At 54.1% G+C, this 27,414-nt stretch overlaps 1 protein-coding gene across 3 annotated transcripts in view; it reads right to left on the reverse strand.

Annotated features, from left to right (window-relative positions):
* Positions 1-19,241, reverse strand: part of LOC144735690 (FERM, ARHGEF and pleckstrin domain-containing protein 1-like) — a 79,570-nt gene extending 60,329 nt beyond the window's left edge. For 2 of the 3 annotated variants that reach the window (XM_078618167.1, XM_078618168.1), the window contains exons 1-2: positions 18,961-19,241; positions 9,263-9,511 (exon numbers count right to left, since the gene is read on the reverse strand). In XM_078618167.1, the coding sequence (XP_078474293.1) occupies positions 9,263-9,424 (162 nt within the window). In that variant the 5' untranslated portion in view covers positions 9,425-9,511; positions 18,961-19,241. The remainder of the gene's footprint in view (positions 1-9,262; positions 9,512-18,960) is intronic. The other variant, XM_078618165.1, reaches the window with a different exon arrangement.
* Between the last annotated feature and the right edge of the window lie 8,173 nt (positions 19,242-27,414).

Genomic DNA, 27,414 nt, shown 5'->3' on the forward strand with positions numbered 1-27,414 from the left:
ACCGGAAGAAAAAATTGATTAACCTTATTGGTACCGAGGTTTCGACAAAGCTATGCTGGAGGGGGTGTGGCACAGTTTGGCGCCAGCTATTATAGAGTGCGGTTGTGTTGCTACAGTTCTCTGCGGTGAGCACGATGTCTTTAAAAACGACGGCGCTGCTGCTACGCCTCTCAAAATAAAATAAACGCCGAACCGCTCGCGCGTTCCGAGGTTCAGCGGTGAACAGGGCACCACCCACCCATTCTGCAATTTGCAGACGTCTCAGAACGGGAAAGGGTTAACCACGGCAGCAATCGATCCACAAACAACCCGGGGTATCTATCTGTACCACTCTTTGGTGACGCTGCTGCATTGGCACGATCAACAACAACTCAAAACGTCGTCAATAACGGTGCGTGGCCTTCAAAGTAAAAATATGTAATCGGCGAAGTTTGGGAACAGTCGCCCTCCTCAATGATTTTTCATGAAATGTGGGCCATGTCTGAAAGTAACGTCATGAAAAAGGGCCATTGCCCAAAACGTCACCTGTTTTACGTAGAAAAAAAATTCAAGGCAACACGGCGTTGTTGTTATTGACAAGTTTTGCAATTATCCGGAGACGTATTCTTCGTGCTATCTGCGTTTTTTTTGTTCTCGGATGTAAGGAGTCATCCGAGAATGTTAGCAAAATCCATCCTATTGTCCACGTGTGTCTGTGGATAGGTTATTCCGAAAGCGCTCAATTCGACCACCCCACATCCTTTTCATGGTTCAGAATGAGTAGCCCAGAGAGTGGCGGCGACCGTACCATCACATTTCCCCCGGCGCCTTGCCGCTGGGCCAAGCCGACGGGGATAACGCCAGGGAGTGACTTTGGGTGCGGCTTGGGATCTGTCGACGGGGACCGCCGCGCCACCACGACAGGCGAGAGGAGTTTGACCGCCCTGAGGATCCTGTTATCAGGTGAGAGGCGCCCCTGCCGGGGGAGGAGGCAATCGCCCACGTGGTCAAGACTCGAGACAGCGGGCGACCTTTGTCTCAGGTGACGTGGGAAACCCCCCGCAGTGAGTCGGGTGCCAGCGGTGGCGTGCGTTACGGGCCGGCCGGCCGGCCACGATACGTGGCAGTACTGTGGCGCGCCGTGCGGTAACCTTTGTATAATATCGTTATGTCGAGGCTCGTATAATTTTTTCCAAAAGAGATATTTAATTTCCCGCCCGTCAGGTGCCGCGGAAGGGTTGGTTCAGCCGCAGGATCGTGCCAAGTGGCGGCGGCGGTGGCTCGGGAGAGGCTTTCGCCCAGCGGCGGATTGACCACGGCGGATGGCGATGATCGTCGAGGTTACGTCCGTGAGGAGCGAGTTCACGGCGGCCCTCGTTTTAAACACCTCGGGAGGGAGGCGAGCCAATCGCGGAGCGTGGCAGCGTCACCTGGGACCAGCCACCAGCCCCCCCCCCTTCCCCTCCACCAGCCCCCCCTTCCCCTCCAACCCGCTGGCTCTTCTCCCATTGGCGGCTCTCGGCAGAAGCAAACTACGCACAAGCTCAGGGCCCCAGGTAGCTCAAGGGTCACCAGTCACCCCCTGCCACCACAGCAGATGCATTAATAATAAAAGTGCATTAAACATCAGCGCTAATCCTATCAAACGTACGGAGATAATTAAAAACACAGCGCCAATGCTTTTACAAATTGCAATAGTCACCCCCCCTCCCCACAACGATAAAGATACATTCTGATCAATCAGGATGCCCAATAGGCTAGCTAACATAACCACTGGCCACCGCACGCCCCCCTTGCCACCCTCTTGCCCCACCCACCTCATAACCCTGACGCCAAATGCCCCACCGGGTGTGGGGCGTTCTAACTGCTGGCCCCACATTCCTGCTCGTGTGTCGAAACCATCGCGATGCTTGCGGAAGTCCAGCCACGGGGTTAGCTTACGCACAGCCACCGTGACAAAGTGCACCACAGTGCGCGAGAGTGCGTGCGTGCGAGCGTTTATTTTTGTACGCGAGTGTTTGTACGGAGCTGTTGATGAGGTAGTGTTTGCGCTGGGCTACGATCCCCGTCACCTGGAACTTAATTCTAAGCAGTCGGTAGTGACTGATGCCTGACCTGCCCCGCCCATCACCCGAGTGTACATCCAAAGTAATGTTCTCGAATTATTTGTTTGGAATCTTGTCTCTTTTGTTTTGCACTGCCGAGCGGATTTGTGCCTTGTGCTCACGAGAGCACGCCTTCCCACAATGCAATGCGCCAGCAATATTTTTCTAATGAAACTTTTTTTTATCAGTTTATTTAGTGGTCGTATTTTTTGATTCGTGGATTTTTTCTGGTGTCCGTCTGGTATTCAACAGCTACTATTGGGTAACTATTTGTATGCCAATTAACAAAACCTGTTTATCAGAAGAAAAACAATTCCATTTAATTCTCATCAGGCCCCGTGGTCTCCAAATCTTATCCACTCCATCTCCCTGGCCTCTCGATTTATTTTATATTTTAAGACCACACCGTGTTTTTGATGGATGTGTTGGTTATCCGTTAGGTCAGCTCTATTGGCCTGAATAGGCACTCACTTACTTTGTCTTTACTTACCAAGTGTACTGTATATGTAAGTGTGTGTGTGTGTGTTCATGAATCATCCACCAGTCATCTCAGTTATCCAATAACTCTTGCTCGGGTCCAGTGACCTTGTTCCAGCGAGCCCTCAGCACTTGGCCTGAAAGTGGGTCCAACCTGGCACAAGTGGGATGGTGACATAACCAACACTTGGTGACGAATGGTGTGGGTGTTATTGTCGTTGTGTTTCTGCTTGTGCTGTGTGACAGCGTGTGGTGTGTGTTGTTTGTGGGGAGCGGTAGTGTAGCGGTTAACGCCCTGCGCTACAAACTCGGCAACCCGTGTTCAATTTCCGCTCACAGCAAACACCAGTAACAATTATCTGAACCGGTACTGGGTCTATCCTAGGTCGACTCAGCCTCAAATGAGTACCTGGCGTGGTGCGTAAAAACATTGCCAATGGGGAGACAAAGGCGGACGGGCGTGGTGCTGGACACTCACCCCCTCGTGTGCCATGCCGGCCTTCATTGGTGCTCGCTAACAGCACTTGCCCCAATAATCTGTTAAGGCTACACGTGGAACCTGTGTTTTGTTTGTGTAGGCGTGCAATGTTTCATGGACGACCGCGTCTCCAAAGTTAACGCGTTAAAATTAAAAAATCTCTCTCGTCGTTTTGTTCAATGCCCCCTCAATTTTGGCGTGCGCTCCTCTCCCTCCACCCCCGGCGTGTTCGCGAGAACACGGAGATTCAATTGCGTTCAAACGGTCACATTCTTCACAAACACCAAATTTAATTGTACTGGCGTGCGTGGCGCGTTACGCAATCGGAGTGTTTGCAGGAGTGTGGCACGGTCGTCCAGCGGCCATCTAGGCAGAGGGAAAAATCATTTTCAGCCACGGTAATGGGGCTCAGATGAACAAAGGTTCATCCCCAGAGAAGGTGGAGGTTCAGAGCTTCCCTCCGTGCGGGTCAAGACGCACGCGAGCATCTCTACGTTCACGAGGTCACTGAAAACCTGCACCTCGAGTGGCTTCATTCGCTCAACGTGCATCTCGTTGTGGACGGTGGTGAAGGCTCAACACTCGTGACCACCAACACCGACGCGCCACTACTCGACCACCTCACGGTGATTCATGCAAAGTCGATGCCAAAGTTTGGTGTCAACGTCGAGGTCAACGTTTGCGCAACATCCACCAACGCTGCCCCAACGTTTGCATGTTTACTGAGCGAGCGAAACCACGCGTCCACCAAATAACTCCCAAGCACGCCGCCCGACATCACTCCTACGACTACTGCTGCTCGCGCAGCACAGGTTGTGGTTATGGTATCGTTTGCCAATGACTTTATCCGCGGGAAGAAAAACACTCCACCACTACTCTCCACGCACACTCTCAACTCGTACGTGAATAGGGGTCGGCACGGTTTGAACCGACTCAAACCGGTTTCAAATTGAGCAAGCCAAACCAAACCAAACCAGCGACGACTGAACCAAACCAAACCAAAACCAAACCAAACTAAGCTAAACCAAACCTCTTGAGTTGGCTTGAACCGAAAAGATGCGCGGCAAACAATATTCGCATTCAATACAAATATCAAGTGTATTAATCGCTAATTTCTACGCAGGCTTTCTTCATATTGAGATTCACTAGCAAGTACTGGACGACGATGTCGTCCACAGCCATCTCCTCAAGCTTGGCACGCCCAATGTCCTTGAACGCAGTGTGGTAGTTCAATGGCAGTGAAACCCCAACACTAGGCAACATCCGCGCCCACGAGCGCACACACATCTCGGCCTTGAACGTGCACTTGTGCAGGTTTGGTCGGTCGAGAAAGGAGCGCTTGGCGGCCGAGTTTGCTCTCTCGGAGGGCACGGACGACGCTGGGATAGGCAAATAGTCGAGGGCCACGCGTCGTAGGCGCGGGTACTTGCCGCCGTACAGCTTCCACCACTCGACGACGTCCATGCTCAGGTCCTGAGTCGGCTCAAGCAGGAAGCGGTCGACCTCGGAGGCGGCGCCGTCGTGAGCGTTGGGCGCGTAGACCATGTCAAAGAGGATGTTAATGCCGCCACGCGGCGCCGCCTTCGGCGCCGCGTCCGTCGTCAACGCTGGGTAGCGCTGGTTGAGAATGTCCGTCATCATGTCCTTGATATTGCTGTACTCGGTGCTCGAGGCCGCGGGCTTGGGGTGGCGCAGGTCGAGAAAGCGGGCGACGCGGCTTGGTTCGGACGAGAGAAGGTCGCTGTACTTGACCATGTAGTCGGAGATGGTCACGGTGGCCGAGCTCACGACCACATGAGGACTCGGGCGGTGGGTCATGCAGTGGCTCAAGAGAGCCTCCTGCGCCGTGATGGCGTTCGAGATGGTGCAGTACTCCTCGGCGCCCATGGCATCGGAGATGGCCGCCGGCTTCTCCAAGAACTGGCAGAGCAGCGCCGCCTGCTCCCACTGCTCGTCCGACAAGCCGGCCTGGCTCCGCGACCAGCCGGGCTCAAGGCAGATGGCGTCGATCACTTGGCGCTGCCTTAGCGACGCCGTGAGCATCACGTACGTGCTACCCCAACGTGTGACCACGTCGAGGCAAGGCGGCTGCAGCGGGCACTTGAGGTAGTGCCGCGCGAGCGACGTGTAGGCCGCCCTCTTCGTCTTGCTCTTGCGGATAGCGCCGAGCGTCGCGCGGAGGCTGCGCAGCAGTGTCTCGAACGCGCCGAATGAGGCCTTGACGCCGAGGTTGACGCAGTGCGCGATGCACCGCAAGCAGCACGTCGAGCGCAGGTTGCTCCCCTCGAGGAGCGTGAGGGACTTGGCGGATGCGACGGCGTCAGAACCGCTGTCGGTGACGACAGCGAGCAGGCGCGGCCACACGCCAAAGTCGTCGAGCAGCTCGTGCAGGCGCTGCGCCATGCGCTTGCCCACGCCTTCGCCCGGGGCCACCCAAAAGAAGTCAATGATGCAGTTGCACATGGAGAACGACGCCGGGTCCATCCAGTGGAGGGTGACCGAGAAGAAGCCGGTCATGGCGTCGTTTGTCCAACCGTCGTAGGTCAAGGAGACGCAAGAGCCAAAAGTAGTAAAGTACTGTAGCACGAGTAGCTTGACGACGACATACATCTCGAGCATGCGGCGCTTGACCGTGCGCTCAGACTTGGGCTCGTAACCCGGGGCAGCTCGTTGAAGAAGAGTCGTAAAGGGATCCGATGTTACGTGTTTATGGCCTAGACCACTCGTCGCGATGTACTCGGCGACAAAGCTGTCCATGGCCTTGCTCGCGTGCGCTGACATGGGCGTGGCCATCTTGGACTGCACGAGCAAACCCTTCCCCGTCGGCGGCGACGTGACGACCGTGGGCGACTCGGGGTCGACGATCCCATGGGTCTTGAGATGCTTGATACGGGTGCCCGAGGAGGTGGAGCCCGCGTACTGGAGGGTGCAGATCTTGCAGGTCCGGCTCTGCACGTCGCCCGCGGCCTGGCTCGTCTCAAAGTACTCGTCGTGCCACAGCGCTCGGGACACACGGGCCTTCTTGGGCTTGGGCTGCGTCGCGGTCTGCAGCGCTGCGGCGCCGAGGGTGCGCATGAGGCTCTGCCGCGTGTCGCCGCGCGTGGCGTCCGGGCTCTCACGTTCGCTCGCCATCGGCTCCTCGTCGCTACCGGCGTGTTTGGTCTCTTCCACGTCGTGGATGAGATACCTTGTGATGCTGGAGCCGCCGGGGATGGCGCCGTCTTGAGCCGCTCGAGCCATGGAGATGCAATTGCAAAGTGAATTCACAGGCAAAGGCAACTACAGCATGTCCTTTCGTGTCGCCTTTACAACCAACCAAACTAGTTTGAGCCGGTTCCACCCTGTCCGAGCCAAACCGAGTCGGTTTTCGTAGCCCCAAACCAAACCGAACCAGTTCAAACAGAGCCAAACCAAACCGATTTGGTTCGGTTCAAACCGCGGTTTGGTGGTTTGAGCCAAACCGTGCCGACCCCTATACGTGAACGCTTGAGCTAGAAGCACCAGCCAACCGCCAGCCATTGCTACAATCCGTGGCTTTAATCCCAAAGACAAATACAACGATTCCCTCAACAGACTGTAGGGGCAAGTGCTGTTAGCGAGCACCTATGAAGGCCGGCACGGCGCACGAGGAGTGTGGGTGGCCAGCACCACGCCCGGCCGACTTTGTCTTACCAGTGGCAATGTTTACACACCGCCACCAGGTACTCATTTGAGGCCGAGTCAACCTAGGGGAGGCCCAGGACCGGTTCAGATAATCGCCACCGGTGTTGGCCTTGAGCGGGAATCGAACCCGGGTCGCCGGGTTCGTGGTGCAACACGCTAACCACTCCCAAGGGCACACACACACACTCGCACCACACTCACACACACATTCGTAGGTAAATTGAGATTGTCAAAAAAACCACAACTCCAACACTCTTTGGCCTGCACGCAAACCGTGTTCGCAATTGTTGCCAACGTCCGAAAGCGCGCGCCAAGTACGGCAGCGGCAATCTCCTTCTCGGGCACTCGTCACGAGGCCGCACCGTGCAGCGACTTCGCCAAGAGGCCGGGGGGGGGGGGAGAGACGCAGACCCCCAGCAGCACCGGGGTTGGCAGCACAGACCCCTGGCAAAACTTCACGCCACCACGGGCAGCAGTGGAGCTGCAGGGAGAAGATCGGCGACTCCGCACCAAGCCGGGCCGGGCTTGCCAGGCTCGCGCACGGACTGACAGTCACCGCCCTTCACTCACGCCGCTCACTCACTTAGCACCCACCGCACACTCGCACCACACACACAAGCACCACACACTCGCACCACAGACACACACAAACATCACACACACACACACTAGCTCTATACACACACACACGAGCGCCTGACGCCAAACGTTGCAGACTCCTGACGCCAACATCCTTAAATTCCCGTCAAGTGCACAAAGACAACAACGATGTTCTGCACAGCCTCACAGGCCGTTGGGCAAAGTGCTGTTGGCGAGCACCTATTAAGGCCGGTGCGGATCACAAGGAGGTGTGGACAGCACAGCACTGGGCCATCTCTCCCTCTCTCTCTGTGCAGTGCTGATGTTTACGATATGTGGCACAGCGCACCAGGAACTTTACTCGTTCAAGGCTGTCCATACGATGAGAGGCCCAGGACAGGTTCTGATATCACTCGCACACTGACTTCATCTGTGACCCAGAATTGAACCCAGGTTGCCGGGTGGTTCATAGCGCTCGGCACGGGAAACCCCTTCGCCGCCACGACGCGTACACACCCGTACGGATCGTGTCTGACCCGAATTTTAGAAGAAATCATTTGGGCGACGCTGCTGCTGCTGCAGCTTTGACAGTGGTGCACAATTAACTCAACACATCCCTCACTAACGTTAAGGCCTTAAAAGTAAACAAATAAAAACAGGTCACGTGTTTTGGGCAATGACCGTAGCACACAGACGGGAGACGCCGGAGAGAGACGGAGTGGACAACCCGTGAACAGTTAAACTCGCACAGCGACTGAGCTCCAAACAAAATCTCTCAGTAATCTTAAATCTTTCCTTTTAAATACATTCGCGTAAAATGTTGTTGACACAATGCAATGCGCTCGACGTTAACCACTCGGCTACCATCCACGGCTGTCACTCGTGGCTTTGAAGCCGGGCCCACGCTCGAGCAAATGTCGAAAGATATTAAAAACGGAGAGACTTGGGGGGTTTGGTTTTACAAGATCATCCCCACGTATAAAATAAGATGGGGAAAAAAAGAAACGCAATGGGTGGTGATTTCTCTGTCGACTGGAGCGGTCTTCACAAACGAACGTCCTTGCGATATATTTTTGTGAGTTTGCACAGCTGCAATGAGTTGCAAGCCACTCCAACCTACTGTGACGTTACCTGAAATTCACAGCTGCAATGAGTTGCAAGCCGCATGCGTCTCGAACGCAAACGCTCATTTTACAAGTCAGGCCCAGTGCGACCGGTTGACTGAGGACCGCGCACTGACCCATCACTGCGATGAACCCTTAAATCCGGGGTCTTTTTAGACATTTGTGATGAAACCAGGAAAGGGCTCGGCCTGGTCACCAATGACGCCGACAGAAGACATCAACATCCCCGGCCTCCCTCCCTCCCTCCCTCTTTCCCCACTCCTCGAGTGTTTATTTTAAGAAAAGTTCAGCCAACCCAGTAAAAATCTCCAAAATGAGCTCTGTAAATAATGACGCCGCATGACCTGTAGCGACGCCCGCCAGGCAGTCTGTTTATTGTTGGAACGTTCCACGCATCGGAAATCTTAAAAGAGAGCTTTTCCTTTTTAAATGACATGCACACTGGCAGTGTTTCACGCAAGTTGCAAAAAAACGATCCAACGCTGAGAATTTTAAACAAACCGACGGTTCGACTCGCAGCAAAACGGACCGTCGCTTCTGCAAGGCAAGCGGCAAAAGCCGGCGCAGGCCCCGCCGACGACGCGATGGCAGGCGAGAGAGCCGCGCGCAAAAGCCGCTCGCAGCACCGCGCCGTTCCTGAAGAAGCTCCCGGCAAGCGGGAGCAAAACGTCGGGATGTCGTTCGCGAAGAACACGCGGCGTCGGCGGAATCACAACCAGGGAGCTCCCCCGTCGCGCTTCGTTTCTGGCGGGCCGATCGATGCGGCCCTCGATCATGGACGGCCCGCGCGGAAGGGGTGGTGGGAAGAGGTACGGAGGGGGGGGGGGCACAAGGGGGTCAACCGCCGCATCACTCACCGACACCTCGAACGTCTTCTCGGAGTCGTCGAGGAAGACCACCTTGAGGGGCAGGAGTTTGCCGCGAGGCTTCGCCGTCGTCGCACGTGGGCTCGGGGTCGCCCTCGCCGGCTCGCCGCCCGCGCCGTCTGCCCCGGGGGCCCCGTCCCGAACGTCGCCCATGGCCTCGCGCTGGGCGTCCCGCGAGCGGTCACGGCGCCGCACGCCGGCGCCGCCGCCGGCACCGGCCCCACCCGACCGCCGCTTCGCCTGCACGGAAAGGGGAGGGAGGAGGCGGCATAAACGTCGCGCTCGTCGAGTAGCGCTCTCAGCTGTGCGCGCTTCGGAAGCGCGTGGTGTCGGTCCGAGGGTCGGGTTGGTCTGTCCGATGGATTGGTCGGAGAGACGGTCCCAACGGTCGGTCGGTCGGTCGGTCAGAAGGTCGGTCGGAATGTCCGTTGTTTTGTCCAATGGTTGGTCGCTTGGCCCGAGGGTCAGTTGGACAGTTGGTCAGTCAGCGCGAGGGGTTGTCGGAGGGTCGGTCCGAGAGTTGGTCGGTCTGTCACCCCGACACTCGTCTAGACGTGCGAATGGACCCAGCCACGTACGAAGAGACACTTGTTGCAAGCAGCTGTTTGTAAACCGCTTGTTTAAAACACACGCGTGACCACATGACCTCTGACGTCTGAGCGCTCCCCGCCTTAACCAACCGGCGCTAACCGGCACAGCGAAATACGTTCAACAGACCCCGTCGCCCTCAGGAGGCCGGGGCGGAGTGGGGGACACCCTGATCCAGCGACGGAGTGGACAAGAGGGCCACGCTCGGCAGGAGACGAGCTTCACCGATCCTCACGGGGTCGCGCTCCTCACGGAGTTGCGCGACCGCCTCCCGTGGCACGGGAGGGCCGGGTCAGTGGCGAGCGCGGAGCGGGTCGCAACTTCGAGACAGAGCTACTTGCCAGGCCGGCTCGCACCGGACGTACAGTTCGCGAACGCCACACGGAGAAGGTGGTTGGGGGGGGGGGGAATTGAGAAATAAACAAGGACGCAGGACTGGTGTCACGTCTCGATTGATGTCCGCCGGGCGCAGGCCCGAAACGTCTGCGACAACGCGTGCATGATTTTACCGTCGGACTATAACGAGAACAGCAAAGTCGAATTACCACTCCCATCTGTTAAGAAACCTTCTCATGTAGCACCTCGGTTGGAATGGTTAGCAGCGCACTGGGCTCACAGTGCAGAGCTCGCCCGTTCAATCTCCCCGGTGTAGCAGTTCAAACGAGTTCCCAAATCTCCTCCGCCTCTCTGTTCACCCAGCAGCAATACCAAACTCGACCGGCGGATCGCAACGTGGTGCGGTAAAGTGTGCGGCACTCCCGGCTCTTCCAAGACTTCTGGCCAGATTCGTTTTGTTTTTTAAACCTTCTAGAGTGGCTTCTCTAGAGCTCCACGTAGTGGATGCCCTTCCGTCAGCAGTGGTGCGAGCGAGCGATTGCAGGATCTGCCCCTTTATCTTTCCGAAGCATTGGTAAACTCCAGCATCGGTGGGCAAAAAATTGCAATAATTCATAAATATAAATAACGATATTTTCCCGCCTCTTGTCAATCCGCTACTGGGGGTTATTTGACCATACTTCACCACGCCGGCCAGTGCGTGATGGTGAAAAGAAAACAGGTGGTGGACACGGACCGATTCTTAAGTCGCTCGGCACGGACGATGTTACCAATGGCCGGGATACGTCTCTGGGCTCATAGCAGGGTGTGGTAACCACTGTTCTGCCACGCATTTAGAACACGGCATTGAAATACTCGCATGGCAGGTGATACATAGACGTAATGTCAGCCTCTTGATGTTTTTCCTCTTCTTCTTCTGAAATTACTCCTGTTACTCCATGTGTTCAATACTGTGACAGGCCCTATTATACAAAGATCCCTTTATAACCTACTTAGATTGTTGGGGCTGTTCGTGAGCACCTCTGAAGGCCATCACTGTACCCAAGAGCATGGGTTTTCAGCTCCACTCCTGGCCGCCTTTGTCTCCCCAGTACTGATATTTACACCCCCGGCCAGGTCCTCATTTTAAGGCTGAGTCGGCCAGGGGAAGGCCAGATATCCATCGCTGATATTGGAACTCGGGTCGGCGGGTTCGTAGCAAAGTGCACGAACCACAACACTGGGGCCGTCCATAAATGACGTCACGCACCTAGGGGGGTGGGGGGGGGGTCACATATTTGTGACGATGTGTGACCAGGGGGGGGGTTGAGAAATGTGACGTCACATCAAAATGCGCAACTTTAAATAAATATAGACAACACGTTTCACTTAATTAAATAGACTTTATAATAAATGTTTTCTCCTACAACATCAGAGTGCAGCGCCACATTAAATACGCACTACAATGACAATAGTTTAAAGCCATTTGAAGCATGTTTTATTTTCAAAATGAAAATATGGTTTTGGGGGGGGGGGGCAGAGCTTTGTGACGTCATATTTGAGGGGGGAATCTGACTTTTTGTGACGCCGTGTGACGAGGGGTCAAAAATCGTCCAAAATCGCGTGACGTCTATTATGGACGGCCCCACTGTCACTCCCCACAACCCCCCCCCCCCCGCATCGGCTTAACGGACTGTTGGGGCAAGTGCTGTTAGTGAGCGGCACCTATGAAGGCCGGGCCAGCACACATGGGAGTGGGTGGCCCTCACCACGCCCGACCACCTTTGTCTCCCTCGTGGCAATGCTTACACACCACACCAGGTACTCATTTGAGGCTGTCGACCTCGTGGAGTTCCAGGAGCGGTTCGGATAATTGTCACCGGTGTTGGGCCCGAGAGCGGGAATCGAACTCGGGTGAGCGTCTGATGCGTAGCGCAGCGCACTCACCACGACAGCGGCGCTCCCCGCTCAACGTACAGTCTCGCGAACTACACACGTGCCGGCTGTACGCGCGCGCGCGCTCGCACACGCGTGAAAGAGAGAGAGGTGGTGTTGTTATGCTGTTGGACATCTCAAGTGTCCGCGCAGCCAGCTGGGAGAACGGGTCGAACGAGTCGCGTCGCTGCATATATCCCCCCACGGTCTACCCGCTGAGCCACCTTTGCGAAGGGCGAATCGAAGCTAGCTAATCCGCCAAGCACACAGGGCATCAGAAACAATGAGCGGAGGGGTCAAAGATCTGGACGAATGCCACATCGTTAGTATCGCATGACCCCCGTGAGAGCGCGTAGAGTTGACGCAATGACTCGCCATGAATTGTCACTTCATAATGCCGACTCTCTATCTCTCCCCTCTCTCTCTTCGGCCAGACAGAAGCCCCCCCCCCCCCCCCATTCGCTTAAAACTAAAATCTCATGCAAGTCGAAACCCGACACGTGCGAGAGGGGGCAACGCCATATTCCCGTACAGAAGGGACAGATGGAGATTAATCTGCACTTTGCTGTACCGCCTTCTCCTGGCGAGCCAGGGTATGCCAACCTCCTCAACACCCACGAGAAGGAATTGTCCCTACATTCTTCTTGGTTCTTTCGGTAAAGTCACGTAGAAGGGAAATAATAAAATAAAACATAATAAGATAATTCTCACGACGTTTCGGCCACGACGCAAGCAGCCGTCCTCAGGTGAAGACCAGGTCTGTCGGGGAGACAGCGTCTGAGGACGGCCGAAACGCCGTGAGAATTGTATCTTATTATGTTTTATTTTATTATTTTATTATTTCCATTCTACGTGACTTTACCGAAAGAACCAAGAAGATGAATCCCTGCAGTCACGAAAGCTTTAAATCGAAATCTGTCCCTACATTGTTGTAAACCACCAACCCTCGCTACCTCCACAGTGGCTGGATTTACAGTCACGCATAGCCACCACCGCCCGCCTAAGTGGCGTTTGCGTGTGGCCTTCGTGGTGAATATAGGTGTGGTGTGAATGCTGTATATGTACCTGCGTGATATGCCACGTGCATAGCATGGGCCTCATGTTGTACAGGTGTGTGGGATGTGATGTACACGGTGCATCACGCCACGGGGAGCGGCAGTGTAGCGGTTAGCGTGGTGCACTACGAACCCGGCGACCAAAACTCGATTCCCGCTCACGGCCAACACCATTAACGATTATCTCAACCGGTCCTGGGCCTCCCCTAGTTCGACTCAGCCTCAAATTCGTATAGTACCTGGTGTCAACATCACCACTGGTGAGACAAAGACGGCCGGGCGAGGTGTTGGCGACCCACCCCCTCGGTGCCGTGTCGGCCTTGGTAGGTGCTCGCTAACAGCACTTGCCCCAACAGTCTGTTACAGGCTATACGGGGGATTTTGTCTTTGAAGTACACGGTGAATACCTATGTGGTATGTATATATGTGTGCAAGTACAGCCCTATTGTCAATCCACTGCTGGATGAGGCCCCTCCGCACATTACGTGGGTGGCAGGAGCTGTCTGAGCATACTTCGCCACGCTGGTCAGGGTGGCTGGGTGAAAGCGGGGGGGGTACATCACTGGGGTTCATAGAAGTGCAGCACAACAGTTGATTGTGCGGCACTGCTGCCAACCCCGTGGGCTCCGCGTGCATATGTCTGGTAAACTATCCATGTACCCGCTGTGTATGGGCACAATGCGATGGAGCCCTATTACAGGACTCCCGGCTTGTATGATCCGTAGCAGCTGTAGGGTCTGCAAAAACTCCCATTACCGGCAGCCCCACCAATTCGTCCTTCGTTATCCGCGGTTATCTTCCATTGTATCCATTGCGCGAAGTGAAGCGGCTTCCGAATACGATTGTTCGCGGATAAAGTTGAGTAGCCGCGTGTCGAATTACTCAAATTATCCGCGATTTCTTTTCATCCGCGGATACGAGGAGTAAAATCGCGGACAACCCCCGAGAAATAAAATATCATTACAGTAAACCCAAGTGCTGTACACTGCTGTGATTAATTAATGTGTGCGCAGGACACAGCAACATACACACACACAGGAGGACGCCTCGAGGCTTTGCTTGGACGATAATAGGTAAAGGTGTAGCCCCGCAATTGCTCGCTCGGGCCACCGCTGGCGGAAGGCGCCCCCCACTAGAGGGAGCTCCGGAGAGACCCTCCCCAGAGGGTGTTCTTTGGCCTACTCTTCCACGATGGTCAGAAGAGGTCGGGAACGTCCACGGCTTTAGCCCACCATGTATTCCACCCGCCTATAGGCTGATTGTTATGCGCACCCATTTCCACGGCTGGGTGGATGTGTGCAAGGGCAGGGAGATTTTAAGCAACCTGCCCATTGCTTCAACTGCCACGCCGGGAAATCGAAACCGCCGACCTCTGGATTGCAAGCCTCGGTGGTGCTTACCATCACACCGACTGCGAGCATCCTTCGGCGCTAGAATGGTAGCATCTCTTTAATAATCAGGGGCAGGCTTGACCTACATTCATCTCATGAATGCGCGTTCTGTGTGTGACAACCTCGCACAGCAGAGCGTGTTGTTGTCTGTGCCGTGGCCCGCCTCCATACGTGCTCGCTAACAGCCCTTGCCCGACATTCTGTCAAGGCTACTTAGTACGGTGGTGGGGGTTGTTCTTTGTATCTTATTGAAAGTGCTACGTAAGTTGTTGTGTAGTGGCCTGGTGATTTGCGCTTTGAACCCGGCGACGTGGGTTCAATTCTCGGCCACGGCTAACGGGCAGTGGCATTGCGATATCTGAACCGGTGGCGGGGCCTCCCCTACGTAGACTCGGCCTTAAATGAACACCTGACTGCGGTGTGCAAAACATTAGCGCTGGGGAGATAAAGGCGGCCGGGCTTGGTTGCGACCCCCCCCCCCCCCCCCCCTCGTGCGCCGTGCCAGCAGCCCTTCTAAGGTGCTCGCGAACAGCATTTGCTCCAACTCTCTGTGCGGGAAGACAAACGGTGGGTGATATTTGTCTGCGAAATATGGCATTGTGCCTAAAGCCTCTAGCACTCTTCATATTCACACACACACAGGGGGTGATGTATGTCCTGCACTTGAGAGACAGGCCACGCTTGCAATCCTTCCTTTGTTGATGATGTGAGCACACCAAGCTGACACCCAGTGATCTCACGTCCCAAATGGGGTCAAGGAAGACCAGGTGGAGATGAAGAGATGAAGCTACACGTGTTCAGTGAATACAAAGATCCCTCCTGGAGCCTTAACAGACTGCTGGGGCAAGTGCTGTTAAGCGAGCACCTATGAAGGCCGGCATGGCGCCCGAGAGGTCAATACCACGCCCGGCCGCCTTTGTCTCCCTAGTGGCGATGTTTACACACGACACCAGGTACTCGTTTGAAACTAAACTAGAAACTCGACCGGTCCTGGCAGGCCCAGGACGGGTTCAGATAATCGTCGAGCTAACCGCTGCTCCACCGCTCCCCAACACACACACCACTACCACACACACACCATACACACACACACACCATACACACCACTACCATACATACACACACCATATACACACACCATGCACAAACACCATACACACACCCACCACTACCACACACACCACTACCACACACACACCACTACCACATACACACAAACCACTACTACATACACACCACACCACTACCACATACACACCACACACACACACCACTACCACACACACCACTACCACTCACACACACCACTACCACACACACCACTACCACTCACACACACACCATACACACACACACCACTACCACACACACCATACACACACACCATACACACACCACTACCATACACAGACCACTACCATACACACCACTACCACACACACACCACACACACACACCACTACCATACACACACACATACCATACACACACCATACACACATACCACTACCATACACACACACACCATATACACACACACCATACACACACACACACATACCATACACACCATACACACACCACTACCATACACACACCACTACCATACACACACCACACACACACCACTACCACACACACACATACCATACACACACCACTACCATACACACACACACCACTACCATACACACACCACACACACACACAACTACCATACACACCCACACCACTACCATACCCACACACACCACTACCATACCCACACACACCACTACCATACCCACACACACCACTACCATACCCACACACACCACTACCATACACACACCACTGCCATACCACCACCATACACACACCACACACACCACTAACACACAAACAGCAATATTGTTTAAATGGCTTAATTAGATCCCATTGGTGTCAGCTGGAGTGGCGTGAACACGCACACACCAACCATTATGTCCACAGATACCGAGATACAAAGATCCCCCGTATAGCCTGCTCAGATTATTGGGGCAAGTGCTGTGAGCGGCGCACCTCCGAAGGCCGAAAAACGGCACGGAGTGGGCCAGCGCCCCTGCCCGACCGCCTTTGTCTCCCCCAGTTACGACATTTACACATCGCACAAGGGAAATCATTTTAACACACACGCAATTAAATGAATGCACATTTGTACTTACCATGCAAAGCATTCGATAACCATCAATCTATGCATACAATCGATAGCGAGCTTGAATCATACCGATTCTACCGGGGCGTGCACACACACAAACACGAATACGCACACACGCATAAAACTCGTACTACGTACACATAACAACTGCATATGTGCACACACATCCACACACGTGCGCGCACACACACACATACACACTAAAATTGTGTATGAACGCATTACCCGTACAGAGATTTCATCCAACAGGGGAGTTGGCAAATGGCTGTAAATTATGATGGCTATGTAAAGATGCCGGACTGTTTGGGCAAACAAAAGACAAAAAAAACTCCCCCGGTATTCACCGTAACAGACTGTCGGGTCCGCCTTTGTCTCCCTGGAGGCGATGTTTACACACCCTGCACCGTAGAGGTTTCAAATAAATCCGACGAAACCCCGCATCCTAGGGCATGCTTAGGATCACCGTCAGCTTCACAGAATGTGACAGGTGATGGGGGTAGACGTTACAGACAGGAGTCGAACTCAGGTTAGTAGAGAGATCGTAGTGCATTGTGCGCGTGCCACCACCAGCAGCAATGGGCAGGACTCGTACGCACAACACGTGGGTGATCGACACTTTGTGTGCTGGTAACAGCCGCTTTGCCCATTTCTATTGGACCATACTTCACCACGCTGGTCAATGCGAGTTGGGCGACGTGAGAGGGACATAGATGTATAGTGCAACAACACAAATGTTTTAACAACCACCGCATCCTATAGCGGCGACCTGTTGTTGCATCGTGGCCATGCATCCAAAGAAATGTCCAGGCTGACGCCTCATTCGATATGTGATGAGGCCAAGTCATCCGGAATACCTGATACACACTCCGTCTAACGCTGTTGCACGTCGCAGAGGGGCAGACATTCAAATGGAGACAGAGAGACGGGCTGAGAAACACACCTTCCAAGATTCAGAGAGAGACAGAGGCATGTGCAGAAGCTGACGTATAGCGAGAGACATGGATTGAGAGCGCATTCTGCTACAGATATAACCAAGATGGAGAGAGACACGTGTGGAGGGGGGGGGACAGAGGTGAGGCGCCAGGGTGCGCAGAGGCAACGGCGATTGTTCGGACAGGGCGAGACAGCGACTGTGAGATAGAGAGACACAATCAGATATACACAGAGAGTGAGAGAGACACAGAGAGAGAGACACAGTCAGATGTACACACACACACATAGAGACACAGTCAGATGTACACACACACAGAGAGACACAGAGAGACACAGTCAGATGTACACACACACAGAGAGACACAGAGAGAGAGACACACAGTCAGATGTACACACACACACAGAGAAACACAGAGAGAGACACACACACAGAGAGACAGTCAGATGTACACACACACACAGACACACACAGAGAGAGACACACACACAGACACAGTCACATGTACACATAGAGAGAGAGACATACACAGAGAGACACAGTCAGATACACACACAGAGAGAGTCAGATACACACACACAGAGAGACACACAACAGAGACACAGTCACATGTACACACACACAGAGAGAGACACACACACAGAGACACAGTCAGATACACACAGAGACACACACACAGAGACACACACACAGTCAGATGTACACACACACAGAGACACACACAGAGACAGTCAGATGTACACACAGACACACACACAGAGAGAGACACACAGAGAGACACAGTCAGATGTACACACACATAGAGAGTCACACACACAGAGAGACACAGTCAGATGTACACACACACATAGAGAGACACACACACATAGAGAGACACACACAGAGAGACACAGTCAGATGTACGCACACACACAGAGAGGGGCGGACGGGAGTCGGATTAACGCAGCGATGCGGAGACACAAACTCGGCGAGACGAACACACCACCACAGAGACACGGAAATGGAGACACGGAAGGGCAGATGCAGACACACGGGGACACACACACGGAGACACAGCACACAGACACAGCGACAGAGAGAGAGACAGAGACAGACAGCGGTCGCGAGAGGCTGAGACAGACGCACACACCGTGAGACAGAGACACCGAGGCGGACAGAGACACCGTCACACGGACACACACGCAGGGCTGCAATCTACACACGCGCGCGAGACATCGAGACACGACGTACGCAGAGACACCGACGTGGGGAGACGGAGACACGCGGAGACGGGGCCGAGCGAGTCCCGCCATCATCACCTGCACGGAAGCGCAGTGCTCGCCTCTCCTTCTGCCTCTCGCCTCCGTCCGCCTGTCTCTGTCGTTGTCCTGTCTCCTTGTGTCTCCGTGGGCCTATCTCCTCGTGTCTCCTCCTGTCCCCCCACCCCCCCCCCAAACGGTGTCTTGCCGCTGTGGTCGCAGGAGCGACGGTGCCTGCGCCGAGAGCGTTCAGAGCCGGAGAGTCTGAGAGTGGCTACGCGCAGCAGCGCGGACCCCACGCAGAGCGAAACATTCCTCCAGCGCAGCGCGACACACACACACCCTCTACACACTAGCCCCCCCTACATACACACAGACTACACACACACACCCTCTACACATTAGCCCCCCCTCCCTACATACACACAGACTACACACACACATCCTCTACACACTAGCCCCCCTCCCTACATACACACAGACTACACACACACCCTCTACACACTAGCCCTCCTTACATACACACAGACTACACACACCACCCTCTACACACTAGCCCTCCCTACATAGACACAGATTACACACACACCCTCGACACACTAGCCCTCCCTACATACACACAGACTACACACACACACTCCACACACTCGCCCTCCCTACATACACACAGAATACACACACACCCTCTACACACTAGCCCTCCCTACATACACACAGACTATACACACACACCCTCTACACACTAGCCCTCCCTACATACACACAGACTACACACACCCACCCTCTACAGTCTACACACTCGCCCTCCCTACATACACACAGACTACACAGACACACCCTCTACACACTAGCCCCCCCTACATACACACAGACTACACACACCACCCTCCACACACTAGCCCTCCCTACATACACACAGACTACACACACACACCCTCTACACACTAGCCATCCCTACATACACACAGACTACACACACACACCCTCTACACACTAGCCCCCCCCCCTACATACACACAGACTACACACACACTCTACACACTAGCCCTCCCTACATACACACAGACTACACACACACCCTCTACACACTAGCCCTCCCTACATACACACAGACTACACACACACACCCTCTACACACTAGCCCTCCATACATACACACACACCCTCTACACATACAGTACACATTAGCCCTGCCGCTACACACACACCTATCACCTTAATGTCAAGCACACAACTGCAGCGTTAACTCTTAACTCCACACACAAAGATCCCCGTATAGCCCCTTTAACAGACGGTGCTAATAGCGAACACCTATGAAGGTCGGCACGGTTCACCATGGGTTGGGTGGACGACACCACGCCCGGCCGCCTTTGTCTCGCCCGATACTGGCGTTTAGACGACGAACCGGCTCACTCAATTACGGCTGAGTCTACCTCGGGGAGGCACAGTGCCAGTTCAAATATTCGGCACCGGTCGTGAGAGTGACTCGAACTCTGGGTCACCGTAGCGCTAACCACTGCGCCACCGCTCCTCGCACCTCTTTACACACACCCACTACCCATAGAACCCTACATACACACCCCTATATCCACACACACACACCTCTATAATACCAACGCTTCCATATTGCAGTGTTCTTGCATGACACAATTCTACAACCTACACACACACACCCTACTCAATATAACTACGGTGTCTTACTATTGTGTCTTACATGACACAATTCTACAACCTACACACACACTTCACATGTAGTAGCTACACATGCAGTAGTTACACGTAATAGCTACGGGCCCCGCACTTTCAAGGGCCCCGCGCTAAATGCTTTCAAGCTATCAATTCCGGTTCAGTGATTCTGCGCTTGCTCTATTACTATAGTACTATACCGCCTTCAACTTTTACGAACGACCGGGTGTTTCAGGTTAGCGATTTGTCGTATTATCTGGCTGTATAGCAAATTTAAAAATACAATTACTTTCTATGCTAGTTAAATGTATTTGTTTAATTTAGGGCCCCTTTATAACATATGCTACGAGCTTAATCCGGCACTGAACCCTACACACACGCTCTCCACACTAGCCCACCCTACATACACACACAGCCTACACACACGCTCTCCACACTAGCCCACCTAAGATACACACACAGCCTACACACACACATCCTCTCCACACTAGTCCTCCCCTCTGCTGGTCGACACATCGACTCACCATTTACACTCAAACGCAATCCATCTCTAATCCATCAGCCCTCCATCTGCAGTCGAGACACGCCACGGCCCGCGTGCCACTTGCATATTGACACACGCGCGTGCACGCACCACCAAAGCCGAACCAGCGGGCTTCAACTCGTGGCTTCGGCATGGACACTGTGCAGGATTAAACATTTGGAATGTGCTCGGGGGGAACGACGAAGCACACACGGGGTAATTGCTCTTGAATGGCGAGGTAGGTGGGGGTACAACACCGTTACGCAACGACCGAGAATCCCACACGCACAGAGTCGAAACAGATTGTAGGGGCAAGTGCTGTTAGTGAGTAGCACCTACGAAGGCCGGAACGGGACGCATCCATGCCCGGCCGCCTTTGTCTCCCCAGTGACGATGTTTACTATACGGCCTTCATAGTTGCTAGGCACACACTACAGTACACAAAGACAAAGATCCCCCGTGTAGCCTTGACAGACTGTTGGGGTAAGTGCTGTTAGCGAGCACCTATGAAGGCCGGCACTGCACACGAGGGGGTGGGTGGCCAACACCAGGCCACAGTATAAACACAAACACACACACAGAGACTACACGTCCCCTATCTGCAGTCTACACACACCCCTCCCCCTGGAATGGGTGACCACCACTCAGGCACACACACACACACCCCGTGTGCCACACACACACCCTGTGTGACACACACACTCCCCGTGTGACACACACACACCGTGTGCCACACACACACACACCCCGTGTGCCACACACACTCACTCCCCCGTGTGATACACGCACACTCCCCGTGTGACACACACACACACACTCCCCGTGTGACATACACACTCCCCGTGTGCCACACACACACACACACACCCCGTGTGCCACAAACACTCACTCCCCCGTGTGACACACGCACACTCCCCGTGTGACACACACACACGCACACTCCCCGTGTGACACACACACACTCCCCGTGTGCCACACACACACACCCCGTGTGCCACAAACACTCACTCCCCCGTGTGACACACACACACTCCCCGTGTGACACACACACACGCACACTCCCCGTGTGACACACACACACTCCCCGTGTGACACACACACACACCCCGTGTGCCACACACACTCACTTCCCCGTGTGACACACGCACACTCCCCGTGTGACACACACACACACTCCCCGTGTGACACACACACACGCACACTCCCCGTGTGACACACACACACTCCCCGTGTGCCACACACACACACCCCGTGTGCCACAAACACTCACTCCCCCGTGTGACACACGCACACTCCCCGTGTGACACACACACACACACTCCCCGTGTGACACACACACACTCCCCGTGTGACACACACACACACCCCGTGTGCCACACACACACGCACACTCCCCGTGTGACACACACACACACACTCCCCGTGTGACACACACACACGCACACTCCCCGTGTGACACACACACACTCCCCGTGTGACACACACACACACTCCCCGTGTGACACACACGCACACTCCCCGTGTGCCACACACACACACTCCCCGTGTGACACACACGCACACTCCCCGTGTGACACACACACACACTCCCCGTGTGACACACACACACACTCCCCGTGTGACACACACGCACACTCCCCGTGTGCCACACACACACTCCCCGTGTGACACACACGCACACTCCCCGTGTGACACACACGCACACTCCCCGTGTGACACACACACACTCCCCGTGTGACACACACACACACTCCCCGTGTGACACACACGCACTCCCTGTGCCTCTCCCCACTCGTTGCTATTCACCCTCGCCCCTCCTCCCTTTGAGCTCACGCTACTAACCCTACACCGCAAAGACAAAAATCCTCCGTGTAGCCTACGCAGGCTGGAGGGGCAAGTCATGTTGGCGAGCAACATCATAACCAGGTGGCAGACATCGCGGCGCCAGAAATCGAGTTGGTGTAGCGAGCACCACGCCCGGCCACCTTTGTCTCCCCAGAGCCGATTATTCAAATACCGCAACAGGTACTCAAATAAGGCCGGGAATCGAACTCATGGTGCCGGGTTCGCCAGCACAACCGCGAAATAACCACTAGGCCATCGCTCTCCCACACATTCGTCATCAATAACGCTGTAACGTTTCGGGATAGGGCCCTTTCCAGCAAAGAAACTCGCATATCCGCACTGCTGCTGCTGTACGCCCTCAGCCACCCCCGCCTTCACCCCGAACCCTGCCCACCCACCACCGCTTCCATTGTAAACACAACCCTCGACTTCGGCTATATATACACACACACTTTAGAACCCCTGCACGCTTATGCATCAGATGTGCTATGTATAGCATCGCGTGTATTAAACATGGCCCATAGAAACCTTGGCATCGTACCTATGAACACTGCGAGGTCCTGAGCCAAAGGGAATCGAGCCGAGGGAGGCGCCGAGGGATACGGGAGGCAGAAATCCCCTCTCCAATGAAAACCCAGAGGCGCCTCGCTCATTAGACATCAGCTCATTCCTCTGCCCTCACCTGCCTTCACAGACGATATTTGCATCTCCCACCAGCATCGCTTCTCCCTGCTTCTCCCCTCCCTACAAATCTCTCTCCTCTCCCTCCATAGACCTCCACGATTCAGCCCCACTCCTCCCAGCATCTCCCTCGATCTCTCTATCACCTCCCTGCCCCTCAACCACTCTTAAATCGATCTCCCTCTGCCCTCATCTTTCACCTCCATCGCGTGTCCGCTTCCTTGTCTTCACCTTCCCGCATCTCCCTTCCGTCCTCTGTCTGGACCAAAACTGTGGATACCAGGAAGTTCATTGTTTTACTACGGTTTCGAACAATTCTATTATAGTACATAAAAAAACTACGTGAATTTTTTTTTTCATTCAAATTTAACGCAAAAAATGTCTGCTCAAGAGCAGGATACAAATGCGGCAATGTTCCTTGATATTAGGCCGAATAAAGTCAATGCATTCAGGATCCCGTAAATTAATTTTATGTTAAAATAAGCGACATGTGACGGATTCCATCCCATCACGGTTACAACCAGGATGCTACTATAAAATCCACTATTCACGTGTTTCACATCCAATTTAGCAACTGAATCGCTCACGATTACGAAAGAATCATGAGTTTCTCTCAGCTAGTTTTTCTTCGAAAGGGCATGCATTTGATCCACGTTATCAATATTCCAAAGCAACGTTTATTCAAATAAATGGCACTCATTGAGAATTGTAAACTCAGTAGTGTACACCTCTTGTGTGACAGCAGGAATCTGTGCCGCCCAATGACTCTTGTAAAACCACGGATCTCTGTGAACCCTAAAACCTCCCGCGGGTTACACAAATAAATCCACTTCCCGGTCTCACCCATGTCCTACCTTCACCTTCCTGCCGCTCCCCTGCCAAAAATCTCCCTGCCTCTCCCCCTTCCCTCTCTGCTTCTTGCATCTCCCACCCCTCCTGCCCTCCACCCCACCTCCACCCCTTCCCGATCCAGCGCTGCCCCCCCCTCCATCCTTCCCCTCACCCGGTGACCCCTGGGGGGAGACCAGCCATCCGATTGGCCTGAAGTTTGCCTTTCATTGGGCCTTGCTTGAGACCACTTTTTTATTCTTTCCTGTTGCCTCGCGGTCGGTCAGTAAGTGGGTAGCTTGTGGGGGGGGGGAGACAAAGAGAGTGGTGGATGGGCCGTGGAGGGTGATGCACGTGGGACTCACAGAAACACATTTGTTCTCATTTAACTACGAGATGAGAAGGAATGTGTGTGGGGGGGGTGTGGGCTTTGTGAAACGGGTACGACGATTGCTTGCTCCCCCCCACTCTCTCCCCGTCCACTCCCCCTCTGCGTCGACGCACAGTACGAAGCGAGTGAGGTTCAGGCCGGGTGCCTGCATCGTCTGGGGCCCACGCATCATCATCGTCGCGGTTGCCTTGAGCCGCATTTCGGACTCTGCTCGAAAGCGTTGACGCACGTCCGTCCATCCCTCCATAACGGAGGTGGTGGGGGGAGGTGGTGGGGGGAAGGGGGGGGAGGTGGTGAGGGGAGGTGGTGGGGGGAAAGGGGGGGAGGTGGTGGGGGGAAAGGGGGGGAGGTGGTGGGGGGGAAAGGGGGGGAGGTGGTGGGGGAAAGGGGGTGGAGGTGGTGGGGGGAGGTGGTGGGTGGGGGTGGCGCTCCACAGCTCTGATAGAGATGACCCAACGTGAACGCGACTTCTAGATTTGAAGCTTTCGTGACTGCAAGGAATCATATTCTTAGGTTTTTTCGGTAAAGTCACGTAGTACGTGACTTTACCGAAAAAACCTAAGAATGTGAACGCGACTGTTGTATCACGTTGTCTTGCGATGTGCGACTTCCCCTGTTGAAAGATGGGCGAGTTTATGTTAAAGCGTTTTTCAAAAACGTGGAGGCACTAACCAGAGCAAAATGGCCAATTTGCACACAACGCAAGCGTGTTTTGCCAACGAAATTATTACGCAATTCATGCATATACGTCAATTTTCCAGTAATCGTGTTCGAGGGAAGAGGCCAAAATTTCCACCGTCGCAGGCAGGGTCAGGGCAAAGCGGAACCCTTGCCGTCTTCACGGAAGCTGCTCGGATAAGGCCCCAGCCCCCGTCTCTTACTGCCGGATTTTCGCGACGCCTGGCAGTTGTGAAGCAAGCACTGGAGAATGCTCCTCGTGTCACCGGCTTGACACTGGTACAATACATGGCCCCAAATGTGTCTGTCTGCAATGCCCTCTTATAACTGGGGCAGCTGTTGCATTATTGACACGAGCCCAAGCAAAGCAGCTGCATGACACGGCTGAAATGTAATTTGGTGATAAAGTCGTCTCCTTTGGCTCCGATGCGTTGCAGTGCGTTTTTGGGGTATGCTGCGCCACGGATTTTGGTGTGACATCCAATGTTTTGCTGCAGGTCGTTTTGGGAGCTTATTTACAAACTTGAACGAGAATTTGAATAAAAAATTGAATGAAGAACTTTCGGGATGGTGGAGCAAAACGTCGGATATGAACCCGAAACACACAACGGAGAGCTTTCGACAGCACAAGCGTGACAACCTACACAGTAGTCCGCTAATATTCCAGGAAAGTCTCACTCAAGGCCTGTGTTCCCAGAAGGGTCCAGTATTCAGATATTCAAATGCCTCAATGCAATTCATTTATCCAGGATATGTGATGCATTAACCAAGTGAAGCATCGCAGAGTCACAAGACTTTTTTTCAGAAGGGTCCCACGTTGGAATGTTTGGCCAGTTTAGTGAATGCCATTTACTTCACGGAGATGAAATGTTAATTTATTCATAAAGCAAAGCCTCGCTGTCTCTAGACGTTCACAGGAGGGACTTGCACGAGAGAGTGTGGCCAATCGCGTTACTGAATGTTATTTATTCCTCACAGCCTCACTTGGTCACGAAACCCTTTACAGGAGGCTCCTGCATTGGAATGTATTAAATGAGTGTTTGCATGTGTGACCAAACCAGAGTGGGGAGCAATAGTGCAGTGGCTAGCACACAGCACTACGATCCTAGCGACCCGAGCTCACTTCCAGCTCACGACCAATAACAGCAGCAAATATCCGAATCGGCCCTTGGCCTCCTCTCGGTCGACTCAGCCTTAAATGATAACTTTGTGCGGTGTGTGAATATCCGCAGTGGGCGCGGTGCTGGCCACCCGCCCCCTCGTTTTCTGTGCTGGACTTCATAGGTGCTCGCTGACAGCACTTGCCCGAACAGTCTGTTCAAGGCTATACGGGATATCTTTGTCTTTGGAAAAGGGAGCAACTGCTCGGACAGGCCAGCAGCCCGCTTTCTGCATTTCCATCTCCTGGCTACATCGTTGAAGTCTCGCATCTTGGAAATGTCATTATCCACCACAACCATCTCTAAAAATAAACTTGTATTTTCCAATACCGCATTGGCAGTGGTGCACAAATAACCAATGCTCACCACATTCGTGAATAGCATTCCCATAGAGAGGGGAAAAAAACAGATGTCGCAGCCGACGTTTCGGGCAACGGCCCTTCGCAAAAGGTCTCGATTGCAGGCAGTGCACCACCACCACCACCGCCGCTGCTCTGGTCTTTGTCTCCCTTTGCTGCCCAAGTACAGCTGCAAAAAAAAACTCCCTCCTACACGGGGGGCCGGATAGCCACCACTCAATCTTCACCGTCTGTCATCACCCCGAGTTGCACGTCCTCCCCGCTGCCATCGTTGGCACTCTCCTGCCGCCGATGCGTCTGCGTGAAACCCACGTCCACGTGTGCACGAGGGCAGTGCATCGCGTTCGCACGCGTCTGTTGCGG

This window comes from Lampetra planeri, chromosome 56, assembly GCF_965212315.1.
Source record: "Lampetra planeri chromosome 56, kcLamPlan1.2.h2, whole genome shotgun sequence".
In the NCBI taxonomy this organism is placed as follows: Eukaryota; Metazoa; Chordata; class Hyperoartia; order Petromyzontiformes; family Petromyzontidae; genus Lampetra; species Lampetra planeri.